The sequence below is a fragment of the Sinocyclocheilus grahami genome, unplaced genomic scaffold (genome assembly GCF_001515645.1).
Source record: "Sinocyclocheilus grahami isolate Dianchi unplaced genomic scaffold, SAMN03320097.WGS_v1.1 scaffold658.1, whole genome shotgun sequence".
NCBI classification, from domain to species: domain Eukaryota; kingdom Metazoa; phylum Chordata; class Actinopteri; order Cypriniformes; family Cyprinidae; genus Sinocyclocheilus; species Sinocyclocheilus grahami.
The window spans coordinates 75,279-90,559 of NW_015505837.1; the positions used below are offsets into that span (position 1 = coordinate 75,279).

The window sequence follows — 15,281 nt, forward strand, 5'->3', positions numbered from 1 at the left end:
TGTGTGTGTGTATATGTGTGTGTATGTGTATATATGTGTATGTATGTATATGTGTATATATATATATACACCTTGCTACGTGTACTGCGTTAGGCTAACCGAGACTTGTCATTTGCACTTATATACTGTTGCTCTTTTGTTAGTTTTGATTGCTTCTGTTGTCCTCATTAGTAAGTCGCTTTGGATAAAAGCGTCTACTAAATGACTAAATAAATAAATAATAAAATTAATTTGCCTACTTTCATCACATATATAATTATTTATTTATGTATTTAAACAAGAATACGTGTATTTATGCACACATTTATTTATTTATTTGTGTATTTATTTATTGTTTTTGCAGGTTTCGTCCTCCATAGTAATGAGCTTACGACACTTATATATATATATATATATAATGTCTATTAAAATTAACAACTAGAAAGGTTGGGAATGGAAAATCCATTTATGTATGTGTTTTTGCTTGTACATGTCCACAAAGTTACATTCCACCCAAATGAATCATTCTGAAGACGCACTTTAACCTGAAAGCAGAATAAAAGTCTTGTGTGTACGTCAGCGCGTGAGGAAATGGCGGCCGCGGCGATGGCAGGGTCTGTGGCGGACCACCCGCTCCTCACGGAGGCCAAGAAGATGGAATATTTCTCCTCCATCAACTCCATGGCGCGTAAGATTGTGGAGGAGAGGGAGAAGATAAAGGAGAGGCACGGTTCTGCCTGGGATCAGATGAGTCCGGGCGAACAGGACACGGCGATAGACAACGGGATGATGGACCCGCGGATCCGGGCTCGGTACGCGATGCACCGGGTGGAGCGAGAAGAGCTGATCTGCTTCCCGAAACTACTGCTCCAGACCGGACAGAAGACCGTTCACTTCGGAGAAGAGGTGCTGATGTTTGGGACTGTCGTGTGTTGAGTTAGAGCTGTTATTGTTGGTTCAGTGTAGACCTGCTTTGGGTTTGCTCTAGTAATAAAGGGCTTGTCAATCCAAAACAGTGAACGTTATGATATGAACAAATAACAACAAACCTCCTGTCTGCTATTAATTCTTGGTTTTCTTTTACTTCTAGTTACATGTAATTGATTTTATATAATATTATACCTACTTGTTCATGTGCCAAATAATGTAAGTCAAAATCAAACAGTTTACTAAACAAAAATGTTATTAAACCAGCTGCTAAAAAAAGTGAAATATATATTCATTAAAGTGTTAACTTCAACAGTAGTCAAATTTGAGTTAGTTTTTCACTCGTTAAACTTCTGTCAAATACATAAAGATTAGTTTAAAAGACAAACCTCTCGGTTCTATTTGTTCAGCTGTTTACTGAAATCTCTTATCAACTATACTTAAAATCTCTCAGTGTATGTCAGATATTCCAAATATCTGTACTTTAAACAGCTTACTAAACAAGTTAAACTTTACTAAAAAAATCAGTTTTGAATATCTTCATTCAGTTCACCGAACAAATCTCTTAGAACTCTATATATTAACAGTGTTTATGAAAGCAGTCTCTACCAAATATTGATAAATTCAACTATTTACTAAATATCTATGAACCACCTATTAAAGAAATCGGTGCCACATTTGCAAATTATGTATTATATTTTGTGATAGTCTGGTTTATCTTTTTTTTTTTGAGTACTCCTGTATTTCTGACCCTGTTCAATGCAGAAATGGCAAAGCACCGTTCACACTGCCAGCGACACAAAGCGACATGCTCCCATTCATTTTCAGTGGAGAGCTGGCGACACGAGCGACAGATTGTGGGTGTGTTAAAGGTCCCATATTGTCAAAACTGAAATTTCCTGGCTTTTTTCACGATTACTGAGGTCTATGTGCTATGTAACTACCATATAAGTTTCAAAACAGTCAGTCCACAGTAAAATGCACACAGCCTGCATAAAGTAGCTGTGATTTTTCACGAACCGTTGTGACTTCCGTAAAAAGTTGACGTCAGAACTACACAGTCACCGCCTTCAGTCACCACCCCGAGTACCGCCCACCGTCCCACTCTCCTTTTGCCAAACCCCCAGACAACATCGCGTCCATGCCATTGCTGAGCAACGACAACACGGAAACATGTCGAAAAGGTTAACTTTAACCACGAAACCAGATTGGCCGACCTGTAACGTTACACTCTCACTTTATATGATTGTACTGTAACCACATACATGGATTAAAAAAAATGATGCGTAGAAAAGAAACCATTGGCTGTCTAAGTGAGATTGATTCATACATTGATGGTTCGAGTTGTTAATTACATGATGCAGTGAGCAGTTTAGCACCGGTTAATGATTTAATGCACGAGCACTGCTGTAGTTTATATAACAACACTCTCCAACAGCAGAATGGTACTTTTATTAGTTTTAAGTCTAATTCCTAGTCATAATAGAATGATATCTTAGTTTTACCGGCAATATATAGTTTGTGATTGCATTTGATATGTCCAGACGTGCAGTCTGCCAATAACATTAGAGCGACAGCAGTAGGAACGCCCACAAGCGTCTTCACAGTCTAGCGACATACAGCGAAAAAGTCGCTGGCAGCGTGAACGGGGCTTTAAGGAGTGATGTCACATCTTATGGCTTATTCACATCTCTTGTCTCTTTTATTTCAAGGACTTAACTTGGCTAGATGAGCACTCGGCTCCCTTCTCTTGGGAGACCAAGGTAAGTAGGCCACCTCTGCTAAAAATACATTTTCAATTTGCTAGCAAAGAGCAAACAAATGTGATTCAGCCCGTCCCTTCCTAACAGAGTCAGATGGATTTCAGCATCATCTCCGGTGCTCCAGAACCGGCCGTTCCCTCCTCAGCTAACGAATCCAAACCCAAGCCCTCTCAGAATACCAAGCTGCCCAGCAATGACGAGTCGTCCTTCTGGAAGATCAGTGCTGAACGCTCGCGGCTAGAGGGCGAGAAGGCTGAGTTTCAGTCTCTGACGCCCAGCCAGATCAAGTCTCTGGAGAAAGGAGAGAAGCCTTTGCCGTCATACCTGAGGTCAGAGTCTGGGCCGAGGGAGTCAGAGGATGCGCCTGCCTCGCGGCCGGTTCAGCAGAGAATCACCAAACCTCATGCCCCTCCGCCCCCCGTTCCCATCAGCGTGACCCCTGTGGCGATCAGCGTGACCCCGACACCTCCTGCTCCCGTGTCGTCCTCAGAGGAAGGCTGGGAAAGGGCCCAGAGCACTCTTCCTTCTGTAAGCACTATGGAGGATGTGTTCAGTCCTGGTCTGGTCACCAGGTCTTCCTCTCAGTCCAACAGCACAGTCAAAGATGCCGACAAGGCAGAAAGTCCTACCTTCTCACAGGTTGGATGGAATTTCACCTTCATTTCATGTAGTTAGATAAAGACAGACAGTTGTGTGTGGGTAAATACTTTGATGTTCATGATATTATTCATTCAGTACATTAAAATGAAATTCATACATAGTTAATTGAATGAATTGCATGTTTTAATATTTTGTGTGTTGGTGGCATAAAGTCCATAACCATAAACGTCTTGATACATTTTTAAAAATAAAGGTTCTGGCATCTGTAGTTCCATGAAGAACATGTTAACATTCATAGAACTTTTCATTGCACAAAAATGTTCTTTATTCTGGAAAAAGAAATTATTATTTTAAAAACTGTTGACTGAAGGGTTCTTTGGGGAACCCAAAATGGCATCACTGCCAAAATCCTCTTTTGGAACCATTATTTTTAAGAGTGTATTAAAATGAAAAATGAGAATGCATCAGAAAATGCTTAAATTAACCGTGTTCTTCAAAAAGAAAAGCTTAAGAAGTTTGGATCTTGTATTATTACTTCTTAGAAAAAATGTTAAATATTTAAACAAAACTGCTTATATGATATAATAATAAGACCAATCAAAATCATGTGATCCAAAACAGAAAATTGTATCAATGAGATATAATATTTGATAATTTGAGGTTTTTATAAAGACGTTAGGTCAGTCAAAAAAATGTTTTTTAAAACCAAAACCAACATGAATACAAAAAGTATGTGTAAGAATTTGCACGTTTTGAAATATATATTCAAAAGTTGTATAAAATAAATTATAGAAATGTCTAAATTAGATTTTTTTTTTGTCTCAAACATTTTAACCACTGACAACACGTAAATTGTTGCATTTCTTTTTTTCAGTTTAACACAAGCAGTAATATCCTGAAGACTGGATTTGACTTCTTGGACAACTGGTAACGCTTGAATATCCCGAAGAACCCATTCCAGATGACAGCACCTACAAGCACCACAAACCCAACACTACAGAACACTTTCCTTTTAAATCCAAACGCTTTAGTAGTTTATTTCTAGTGCATCAATATCTCTACGACTGTATTAAACTGTATCTCACTGGTTACTGTTACTGAAAGCGTGAGCTATGATACAACGGGTAGGCTTTTTCTTTAGTTGATTTCACACTTGGTACATTTGCTCGAGTCAGAACCCTTTGGCTCTACTCTCCTGGCCCTGGTGATCTGCTTTCCCACTGTTATTGTTATTCTAAACTGTGGTATGTTGTGCAAAAATTCTTTCACTTTCAACATTAGAACCACCAAAAGCGGTTTATCCCATGTATCCAGGCAACAAAGTTTGAAATCTTTAAAGTTGCAGAACAGTGTTTTGATTTTTGTTACTACCAAAATGGCACGATATACTTAATTAGTACCAGCCCGCTTCTGGATTGCATTCCCATCAACCACAAACCATACTGTGGTTCACATGAAAACAAACCCAAAACCACGTTTTCAGACTCCAAAACAAGTGCGTGTTTACAGAAGTTTGGAAGATGCATTAATCAAACAAGCCAGAACTCCGATCCACACTAAATCCACTATAGTGTGAATGCCACATCACCGTCACTGCCATCATTTTGTATCTATATTTATCTAGACCTCAATACTAGTGTTAAGATGCTTCACTGTACATTTATTAGTAAGGACCTAAATGAGACACCGTAGCGCTAGCATGGTTTTGAAGAGATGTCTTGCGCCTTGCTTGTTTTGTAGGCCTTTTATATGCGTGCTACTTTCATTGTATGCGTTGAAATGAATCATTGACTTTTCTCCTCATTCTCCTAAATGCTTCCTTTCTTTGTCCCTTAACCCAGTACACCAGAGGTGGCTTAGTAACTTAAAGCAATAGTTCAAATCTCCATTCGTTGTTGGGCCCATACTCCATGCAAATACGGCAAATGTGGGTGCAACATTAAATGGGTGTTATTGCATTACTGCGGCATCAACGAACTCCAGAACTCAAGGGGGCGATAGAGTTAGCTGAAACTGAATGTTTTATTGTTCAGGTCAGCTGAATAGTTGAATTAACTTGCTGATCACTTGCGTTTGATGTTTTTCAGAATGCTTGATTTTGGATGTTTAAAATCGACGCCAGAAGCATTCACGTACTTGTCTGTTGCATGATGCAGGGCTAAACTAACTAGGGTTCAAGGGTAGGAATCATTTTTGGAGCTTTGTTGCGAGATGTTTTTGTTGAATATGAAATGCATGGCCTGGAGCCAGTATTTATGCATTCATATATCTGTAATGGAAGAGAAGTACAATAAAAGAGGTACACTAACTCTTGTTGTTTGTCTCATTCTTCTCTTGGCTGGTAGTAATTGAAAACAGAAAGATGGAGCTCTATTCATAAATCCCAAGACAGTTTTCTGCCTTTTGTCACTTCACTGCCCGCAGTGTTATTTTAGTAAAATATAACCATTGGATGTGCGCTAATGTAATTGGGTCACATATGTGGCATTTTCAAAATGCTCCTAATATGCTTTATTTCCTCAGGCAATCATTTTTATTTGGAGGGATTGACGTTATTGCACCACATGTTTTAAAAAAGGCCTTGTTAGTTTCTGACTGGAAAGTGGCCCTGTAGTTTTCCAAGAGGTCATTTAACATTGAAAGTTTTTTTGGGTAACATCTGATTATATCCATAACACACAGTGTTCCGGTTCCTGACTGGCTGCTATATCTGGATTATTTGAAAGGAGTTCAGTTTATACGTGGATTAGATCAGTCTAACAATAATAGATATCCAATGTTTTGGAGTTCTTTCTAACTGCTATTTGTCAAAGGTAGACATCTAAGCTGTTTATCTGTTTCTTGTACCGTATAATGTCTAGACACAGTCATCTGGGAGAGATTTGCTTAGTTAGACTTTATGTAATGAACTGGATTCTTTTGGGCAAAACTCCTTTCTTAGATCTAACTCCCTTCCAAAGTCTCCTCCAGAGGAAGTGAGCAAGAAAGAGAGAAGTGTCCTGTTTAGAGGTCGAGAAATCCAAATTCCTTCCATGTGTGGAGACAGGACTCAGCTGGTAATGAGACGTTCATCATTTTCCTGTCATTCGGCCACTATTGACTTCCAGAGAACAGCATGTTCCCAAGGGACAAAAGCATTTAAAAAAAAAATCACAGAAAGCTGAGTCTTGGGCAAGAAAATGAATAAATGTTTATGAAAGAGGGAGAAAGCTGTGTCAGTAAAACTGCTATGTTAGCACAAAGAATGGAAGTGGGAGGAATTAAGTTTGGGTATAAAACTCTCAGGGTGAAGCAGCTGAAAGAAAGAAAACAGAAGGAGGGAGAGAGAGAGAGAAAGAAAAAAATAATCTTTCAGACAAGGTGAAAGGAGGAGGAGGGAAAGTGTCCGCCAGCTGCAGAGAGAGGGAGGAGGCTAAAACAAAACAGAGCTGTATAGAGGTGAACGATAGAGCGAGACAGAGTTGAAAGCAATGTGAAAGGAGGAGAGAAGGTTGCCGTTGAGTGAACATCAGGAGTTGTGTATATATACAATAAAACAGAGCTGGCTGAAAAGAAGAAAGGGATTTATGAAGTGAAGTGATTTCAAGTGGAGATGAGTCTAACAGTGATTCTAGCGGCTGTAGTGGGCTTCGGCGCTCTGTCTTCCTGTTACTCTGGCGAGAACACCACAAGACCGGCCATCACAACAGCTGATCTGTCTCAGGTTAAGATTCTACATTTACTTCGTGGGAAATGATCCAATTACTGTTTAATATAACTTAATATATGAACTCAATTAATGATTTCCATTTAAACAATTTTGTATTAAGTTTCACTTACAAAATGTGTCTTTGAAAACCTACCATGATGCTAATTGAATGGTATTATTTTAAGTGCCTTATAGTATAATGTAAATACCTTGAAATACATCAAAGTACCAGGGTATTACCATATGATGCCATCCCTGTACCATGATGCTACCATGAACACTATGGTTTTCTACTTGGGGTTACTGTATTGCTTTGGAATGATGAAACTAGTTCAACATGCATCTGCATTTATAAAGTGGGAACAAAGTCAAGGGCATTCATTTCTGGTTGCTACAATACATCCTAAAATAGCAATCACATTACTTAAGAAGCATTAAAGGGTTAGTTCACCCAAAAAAATGAAAATTAGCTTGTGTTTTACTCTCAATCGAGACATCCTAGGTGTACAGGTGCATCTCAATAAATTAGAATGTCATGGAAAAGTTCATTTATTTCAGTAATTCAACTCAAATTGTGAAACTCGTGTATTAAATAAATTCAGTGCACACAGACTGAAGTAGTTTAAGTCTTTGGTTCTTTTAATTGTGATGATTTTGGCTCACATTTAACAAAAACCCACCAATTCACTATCTCAACAAATTAGAATATGGTGACATGCCAATCAGCTAATCAACTAAAAACACCTGCAAAGGTTTCCTGAGCCTTCAAAATGGTCTCTCAGTTTGGTTCACTAGGCTACACAATCATGGGGAAGACTGCTGATCTGACAGTTGTCCAGAAGACAATCATTGACACCCTTCACAAGGAGGGTAAGCCACAAACATTCATTGCCAAAGAAGCTGGCTGTTCACAGAGTGCTGTATCCAAGCATGTTAACAGAAAGTTGAGTGGAAGAAAAAGATGCACAACCAACCGAGAGAACCGCAGCCTTATGAGAATTGTCAAGCAAAATCGATTCAAGAATGTGAGTGAACTTCACAAGGAATGGACTGAGGCAGGGGTCAAGGCATCAAGAGCCACCACACACAGACGTGTCAAGGAATTTGGCTACAGTTGTCGTATTCCTCTTGTTAAGCCACTCCTGAACCACAAACAACGTCAGAGGCGTCTTACCTGGGCTAAGGAGAAGAACTAGACTGTTGCCCAGTGGTCCAATGAGAGCAAGTTTTGTATTTCATTTGGAAACCAAGGTCCTAGAGTCTGGAGGAAGGGTGGAGAAGCTCATAGCCCAAGTTGCTTGAAGTCCAGTGTTAAGTTTCCACAGTCTGTGATGATTTGGGGTGCAATGTCATCTGCTGGTGTTGGTCCATTGTGTTTTTTGAAAACCAACGTCACTGCACCCGTTTACCAAGAAATTTTGGAGCACTTCATGCTTCCTTCTGCTGACCAGCTTTTTGAAGATGCTGATTTCATTTTCCAGCAGGATTTGGCACCTGCCCACACTGCCAAAAGCACCAAAAGTTGGTTAAATGACCATGGTGTAGGTGTGCTTGACTGGCCAGCAAACTCACCAGACCTGAACCCCATAGAGAATCTATGGGGTATTGTCAAGAGGAAAATGAGAAACAAGAGACCAAAAAATGCAGATGAGCTGAAGGCCACTGTCAAAGAAACCTGGGCTTCCATACCACCTCAGCAGTGCCACAAACTGATCACCTCCATTGGGGCAGTAATTAAAGAAAAAGGAGCCCCTACCAAGTATTGAGTACATGTACTGTAAATGAACATACTTTCCAGAAGGCCAACAATTCACTAAAAATGTTTTTTTTATTGGTCTTACGAAGAATTACAATTTGTTGAGATAGTGAATTGGTGGGTTTTTTGTTAAATGTGAGCCAAAATCATCACAATTAAAAGAACCAAAGACTTAAACTACTTCAGTCTGTGTGCATTGAATTTATTTAATACACAAGTTTCACAATTTGAGTTGAATTACTGAAATAAATGAACTTTTCCATGACATTCTAATTTATTGAGATGCACCTGTATGTTTGATTCCGTGCCGATGAATGGATTCATAGTCTGAGGCTAAAAAAATCTAAGTCTGTGGTCATCATATATTATGCAATTTTCTGTGAAATCTGTGATTGCTCAAAATCTGCTGACTGGCCCTGAATTTTGCCAACTAGTGTGGACTCTTTCAGAGTGTAAATTGGGGCAAAAATATGGGCAGAGGTTGTGTAGTGAATTCCAGCTTTAAGTCTGGTTTTGTTGTCGTTCAATTCTACAGGCGAGAGTGTTCAATGAGGAGGTGGTTAGAGGGCGAGGGGACACTCCAGACATCATAGAACCTGAACCCACCACTGCCGTCTCTGAAATGGAGAGCACTTACAACTACATCCGTGCGTTAACCAAACACTCACTTCACTTACACTCTTCCGTTTGAAGTGCCAGAAATGCAAGCCAAAACCAATACAACGGAATGTATATTTGCATATATTTCACTTGCAATAACAGCCTGTGCCTTTACTTGCACAAATGAAGGTGTTGTTTGTCCTGACATGACATGAAGGCTTGTTAGTATGGAAATATTTAATACTCTGGGTATAATTTAAGTCTTTTGATGAACTAAGATTCTATCTAAGAAACTGCTATTGAAGGCTCTTCAAGAATCCAGACTGTCTATATCTTCAGCTACCTTGTCAACCCCTTCCCCCTCCATAACACAGTTTCTTGATATTCTATTCATTCACTGGTATGCAGCATAGCTGACTAATGAAAGACTTGATTCACATTTGTCTATTTATATACATTTTTGCAGTGTCTAGACTGGCAGCGATGGATCAGGCTATCCACAGGCTTAATGTGGGACATTACACATTGGACATTAAAGTTACACAACTGTTGGAAAGAATGTCACGACTTGAGAATAGACTAGGCGACACTGAGGATGCTATTCAACAAGTCTCGTCCTACTGCAAGGACAATCGCAAAGAGATTGGACGACTAGAGGGTTAGTGTGTTCTCTACTGTCTTTACCTTTTGGCTCATAGTTGTGGGCTATAAAGGGCATTGTAGTCAATAGTGGGAAATCTATTTGTGCTTAAAGAATCCATGTTTTCACTACTGAGGAGCTTACCAACTATAAAGTAAGGTGGTAACAGTTTATTTCAAGGGCAGTACCTCAAGTTAAACCCACTGTTCACGATGACCCAATCCATAAGGTTATTTGGCACCAAGGCAGGACAAGTGGGATTGACACCCTTTGTTGGACCTGGAACAATGTCAAGTGTAGTCAAATTATAGTCATAAATCCATCCCATCCCTAATCCTAATTCTAGTCTCATGGAGTCAGACCATGGTTTAACGACATAAGGTTTGGGCTCTATAGCCACTGAAATTGCCAACGATTGCTCACTTAGTCAGGAAGAGGTCATCTGAAAAGTGACCAATCACAGTTATGTTTTGTTCAATGTCATGTTTAGGGGCATGTTAAATGTCACATATTTACCTGATTTCCTTCTCAGTAAGGTATTTCAGAGGACACCCTTCTAAATAAATGAAATCACACAGAATCCAGAGGGTCGCTCAAGTTCGGAAAATAGAACTTTCTTTGTATGCCATGGATAAACATGTGAACACACCTCTTTTAAATTCAAAATACCCCAAAGAAAGCACTGTGCAGGTAAACATCACTCCCCTTATCTCAAGAGGTGCACTAGCGACTGATGCTAGAGGCTGCAGTCTTTAGCGTCCTTGTTAGCACCCGCCTCCCATGCCAGAAACGCCGGCGCAAGTGAGTGGGATAGAATATGAGGGGTTACACCCGGAACTTGTTAACACAGCTTTTAATTCCTGGTGAACTGTTAAACCTTGTGGAAAACTAGGCTCTTGGAAAACCTGTAGAAATGAGCCAGATTAGGCTTTAGACTTTTCAGGTTACACTTTTGCCTCCACACAAGTGTTTCCAGTTTAGTGCTATATACAGTGTTTTCTGAAAGTATTCAGACCCCCTTCACTTTTTTCAATTTTGTTATGTTGCAGCCTGATACTACAATCATTTAAATTCATATTTTTCTCCTTGATCTACACTCAGTGCCCCATAATGACAAAGTGAAAACAGAATTTTAGAAATGTTTGGAAATTAATTAAAAAGAAAAATACTGAAACATCACATTTACCATGTATTCAGACCCTTTGCCACAACACTTGAAATTTAGCTCAGGCGCCTCCCATTTCTCTTGATCATTGCTGAGATGTTTCTACCTGTGGTAAAATTAATTATTTGTTTTGGAAAGGCACACACCTCTCTATAAAAGGCCTCACAGCTGACAATGCAAATTAGAGCAAAAACCAAGCCATGAGGTCACAGGATTGTTGAAATGCACAGACCTAGGGAAGGCCACAAAAAAAATTATTCTGCACTGAAGGTTCCCAAGAGCACAGTGGGCTCCATAATTCTCAAATGGAAGAAGGGCCTTAGTAAGAGAAGTGACCAAGAACCCGATGGTCACTCTGACTGACGGAAGTCTAAACACGTGAAAGCCCACTTGGAGTTTGCAAAAAAGCACCTGAAGGACTCTCAGACGGTGAGGAACAAGATTCTCTGGGCTTTCACGTGACTTCTGTTTAGACTTCTGTCTAGCGATTCTGCCTTAAAGCCCAGATCGGTGGAGTGCTGCAGTGATGGGTGTCCTTCTGTCCTAGAAGGAACTTAGAACTTTGTCCTATCTCCACACAGGATTTCTGGAGTCAGAGTGATCATCAGGTTCTTGGTCACTTCTCTTTCTAAGGCCCTTCTCCCCCAAATGCTCAGTCTGACCAGGCGACCAGCTTTTGGAGGATTATCCAAACCTATCCCTAAACTACCTTAAATTCAGGTCAAAATTGTTGTTTAATAAGAAGCTCGACCTCTTAAACCCTCTTCACCCGCAACTTTCAAAACCAAAATCTGACCTCCATCCCTTCATGTTACACAATTCCTATTCTTTCAACCCCTTCCAGTCTTTCTGTCTCTCGCCATCACCATGAACTCTAACCCCCTCAAGGCCCCAGTATACTTCAATCGAAGAACGAACTGGTTTCAAACTAAATGATGACAAAACGAATTTCATCTGGAGTTAATTTCGGGTGTTCAAAACAGCTTGCCAAAGCAAACTCTTTAAGGTTTGCTCTGACTGAAAAACACCTTCGAACAACCACTGTTCTGACTACATAATAGGAAGGTGTGTTCTGGGCTCCACTATTTGATATGGAAATCATCTCCGATTTATTTCTTCTGATCAGTCAGTCAAGGACAGACTCAATTGAAGACATGAACACACTGGAGAGCTTGTGCAAATATATTCAAATAGCTATAATTAGATGATTTCTTAATGGCTGTTTTTTTTCACTGCTCTCATTTTCATTTTGTGTTTATTTTTGAGTGGAAAGTGTGCAGCACATATTTACATATTCACCTAAACACCGATCCCAACAGTGTAGGCAGTTTAAGGATGTTAATAGTATACTGCTGCAAAGGTACTTGCAACTTCTTTTTAACCCTAAGCAAAGAACAGCAGAGAACTTTGCCGTGAGTATACTGGGGCCTTAACCCTGCGATCGATCCCCCCCAGCCCCTATCATTTTCCTTACCAATCCTGCTCCTGGAGGGTCACTTTCCTGCAGAGTTTAGTTCAAGCACACTTTCCTGGAAGTATTGATCCTGAAGACCTTGATTCTTGGTTTAGGTGTGTTAGTAAGGGCTAGAGCTAAATTCTGCTGGAAGGTGGCTCGCCAGGAACAGGATTGGACAACCCCTGACCTAACCCAATCCTAACCCTGCAGCCTTACCTCCAATCCTTCCAGCCCCAAACTTACAATTCTAACTCCAAACCCTAGTTTAAACCTTGACCCTTAATCTCCATTTCTGATTTCTGTCCTTCCAACACCCTCTAACTGTAATGCCTAACTCCAATTTCCTACCCTAAACATTAATCCCAACGATATATCTAGTTGTAAAATTTGAACCTTTGCCTAAACTCCAGTCCCTATTCTGATGCTTTCCTAAAAAAAAATAAAAAACTCCTAATGCCAATCCCTAATTGAGATCTTAATGTTATAGAGGAGAACCACAAATGCTGAATATTCTGGTTCTGATCTTTTGATTAGGATCTAAAGAAGCTTAATGCTACAATTGTACTGTTTAATAGTAATGTTCCAGGACTGGAAAGGTTGTTGGTCCAGGAATGTGTACTACTTGGGCAAATCTTGTTAATATGACAGCAAAGTACTCTACATGACACTCATAATCTTTGAACTTCTGTGTGCTTTACTTTACTATATATATGATGAAAATGACTTTGTGGTTCCAGGCTGCCAGAAAGGTCGTAAAATTGGTTATAAATGCTTCCTGGCATACCGTGCATATGAGAACTACACAGATGCATCCCAGAAATGTCAGGAGCGGGGAGGACGCATGGCTATGCCACGAGATCGCAAGGAGCAGGAAGCTTTGGCTGAGTATGTGAAATCAGTATTCCATGGAAACTGGCCTGTGTGGCTTGGGATCAATGATGAGCGCTCTGAAGGCCTCTACCTATTTGAGGACACAACTCATGTCACTTACTTCCAATGGAGGAAGCACTTCCTATCAAGCCAGCCAGATGGTGGGAAACGAGAGAACTGTGTAGCCATGTCCTCAGATGATGGAGACTGGTGGGACACCTACTGTGAAAGACGCATGTATTACCTGTGCGAGTTTGATGTTTGACCTTGATAAATTCCTAAATGGCTTCTAATTAAGATATTATATATATATGGCCCGGTTTCACAAACGGGGCTTAGCTTAAGCCAGGGCTAGGCCTTAGTTAAATTAAGATATTTAAAGGGATCCTATTATGCTTTTTCACTTTTTTAATTTTAGTCAGTGTGTAGTGTGTATGTTTGGGCATAAAAAAGATCTAGAAAGTTACACATCTCAAAGTCCACTCCAAAGGGAGATATTTAGTTTTTTTAAAATCCCTTTTCAAGAACTACAACGAACATTTGGACTACAGTGTTGGTTTCCGGGCTTTGTGATATCACAAAGCGGCTCATTAGAATATCATTAAAAATAATTCCTGCCTACAGAAATTCGAATGGTTGGGGGGTGGGGAGGGGCGAGGTTGTGGTTAGAACGCTTGGTTGAGTGAGTGCATCAGACGAGACGATGAAGAAGAAGTGCTGCTGCAGAGTTAGTGCATCAGAGAAAACGAAGTATTTTCACCTCCGTGCCCAAACGTCTTTGTTTGGGCTTCCGAAAGTGGATGATGTCAGGAAACAGTGGTTGCAATTTATTTTTTAACTCTGTTCCTGAGCATTATAACCCCAATTTGCTATTGTGTGCTGCACATTTTACTGAGGACAGCTTCCACAACATGAGGGTGTACTGTGCCGGATTCACCAAAAAGCTTTTGTTGAAAGATGGAGCAAGGGGCGTGGCAGTACTGAAACACCGTCTAAGCTGTTCGCCAATCACAACGCACTGGGACAGCTAACCAATCACAACACATTTTGTTTTTTGGAAGGTGGACCTTCATCAAAGCCGGAACTAATCGAGCCGTTTGTGCCAGGCTGGGGAGAAAGGTATTTTAATAATGTAAATTATGTGAAAAATAATGCGTTTTTTGAACCACCAAGCATGAGAGCATGTTAGAACCCCCAAAACAAAATCAAGACTTTGTAAAAGAGCATAATAGGACCCCTTTAAAAATAAGTACCAAATCAGCAAATTGAATCAAACGTTCCCAACTTAAAATAGAAAACTTAGTTAATATGCTACAATGGTGAAAACTGTTTTTAAAAAACAGGGGGTATATATACAGTGGTGTGAAAAAGTGTTGATTTCCTGATTTCTTATTTTTTTGCATGTTTGTCACACTTTAATGTTTCAGATCATCAAACAAATTTAAATATTAGTCAAAGATAACACAAGTAAACACAACATGCAGTTTTTAAATGAAGGTTTTTATTATTGAGGGAAAACAAAATCCAAAACGACATGGCCCTGTGTGAAGAAGTGTTTGCCCCCCTGTTAAAACTGTGGTTTATCACACCTGAGTTCAATTTCTCTAGCCACACCCAGGCCTGATTACTGCCACACCTGTTCGCAATCAAGAAATCTCTTAAATAGGACCTGCCTAACAAAGTGAAGTAGACCAAAAGATCCTCAAAAGCTAGACATCATGCAGAGATCCAAAGAAATTCAGAAACAAATGAGAAAGAAAGTAATTGAGATCTATCAGTCTGGAAAAGATTATAAAGCCATTTTTAAAGCTTTGGGACTCCAGCGAACCAAAGTGAG

At 39.8% G+C, this 15,281-nt stretch overlaps 2 protein-coding genes across 2 annotated transcripts; both read left to right on the forward strand.

Annotated features, from left to right (window-relative positions):
- Nucleotides 1-543: 543 nt before the first annotated feature.
- cunh1orf198 (chromosome unknown C1orf198 homolog) lies at nucleotides 544-5,578 on the forward strand. Its single transcript, XM_016242439.1, has 4 exons — nucleotides 544-885; nucleotides 2,619-2,669; nucleotides 2,757-3,308; nucleotides 4,144-5,578. The coding sequence occupies exons 1-4, from the start codon at nucleotides 571-573 to the stop codon at nucleotides 4,198-4,200; spliced, it is 975 nt and encodes a 324-aa protein (XP_016097925.1). The 5' UTR covers nucleotides 544-570; the 3' UTR covers nucleotides 4,201-5,578.
- Nucleotides 5,579-6,549: 971 nt separating this feature from the next.
- Nucleotides 6,550-13,758, forward strand: LOC107558763 (C-type lectin domain family 11 member A-like). Its single transcript, XM_016242436.1, has 4 exons — nucleotides 6,550-6,972; nucleotides 9,249-9,360; nucleotides 9,780-9,971; nucleotides 13,312-13,758. The coding sequence occupies exons 1-4, from the start codon at nucleotides 6,862-6,864 to the stop codon at nucleotides 13,707-13,709; spliced, it is 813 nt and encodes a 270-aa protein (XP_016097922.1). The 5' UTR covers nucleotides 6,550-6,861; the 3' UTR covers nucleotides 13,710-13,758.
- The last annotated feature ends 1,523 nt before the right edge of the window (nucleotides 13,759-15,281 follow it).